The sequence below is a fragment of the Apis dorsata genome, unplaced genomic scaffold (assembly GCF_000469605.1).
Source record: "Apis dorsata unplaced genomic scaffold, Apis dorsata 1.3 scaffold_68, whole genome shotgun sequence".
NCBI lineage: Eukaryota > Metazoa > Arthropoda > Insecta > Hymenoptera > Apidae > Apis > Apis dorsata.
The window spans coordinates 1,440,530-1,441,460 of NW_006263366.1; the positions used below are offsets into that span (position 1 = coordinate 1,440,530).

The 931-nt window shown below is 45.2% G+C and overlaps 1 protein-coding gene across 1 annotated transcript in view; it reads right to left on the reverse strand.

Annotated features, from left to right (window-relative positions):
- LOC102678614 overlaps positions 1-931 on the reverse strand; it is a 5,680-nt gene that overhangs the window by 1,692 nt on the left and 3,057 nt on the right. The window contains exon 2 of the mRNA XM_006610093.1: positions 742-819. Within this exon, the coding sequence (XP_006610156.1) occupies positions 742-819 (78 nt within the window). The remainder of the gene's footprint in view (positions 1-741; positions 820-931) is intronic.

Sequence of the window (931 nt, forward strand, 5' to 3'; positions counted from 1 at the left end):
TGGAGATTATTTTCTCGACATTTTCGAAGAACGACGATCTTTCTGCGAGTGATTCGACATTTTAAAAAAGTACAAAGAATTTCGCGCGCAAAAAAAAAAAAGATAAGCTTCTTTATCTTGCGAAAAATGTTCCTTAAATCCTATATATATANCAAATATTTGAAAAAGATTCCTATCTAGGCGAAGTTCGATACACCCGAGAGAGTTTAAATTCGTTGGACGCGCGACAAAGCGACCCGACCTTCCGTGAAAATCGACAGGTAGCCGTTTCTAAGGATTTTCCCATACCGTAGATCCTCGCCTCGAAATTCCCTTTATCGAACATTCCCCCCTCCTATCCGTCCCGACGTCGTTCACCCTACATTTCTCGCTTTCTTCTCTCTGCCTTTGAAATTTTCAAAGTTAACCTCCCCCTCCCCTTAGACGTCCCCTCGTCTCCGCTTGATCGACCCGAATTTTCCGCCGCTTTGACACGCTTTGTCGAGATTTTTCGAACGCGACGCGCGCTCGATCCGAAAAATACTCGTTCGGATACCGATCGTTTCATTTATGATACAATTGCGATTCGCTGTTGTTCAATCTCTCGCGAATTCGAGGAGATTGGAAAGTTAAAAAAATTTTAACCCGACACGAACGAGATTTCGTTCGTCCCCTTTACCTCGACGAAAGTAAGGGGCCGAAAATTCTCCTCGCGACTTCCCCTAATCCAAAACGTTGCTTCCACCACGTAAATTTACTTACGTGTAGATACTGGTCGCCCTCGCAAATGGTTCTCGTCTTCTCCCACCGGTTCTCGAGGGCCTCGCAGTACTGCCAGCACTGTAACACGGGAGAGAAAGAGAGAGTGAGTGAGTGAGTGAGGTGAAAATAAAAAACGAGAGGAAAAAAAAAAGAACGACGTGTACACGTGAAAGAAGCGGGAGAACGGTGG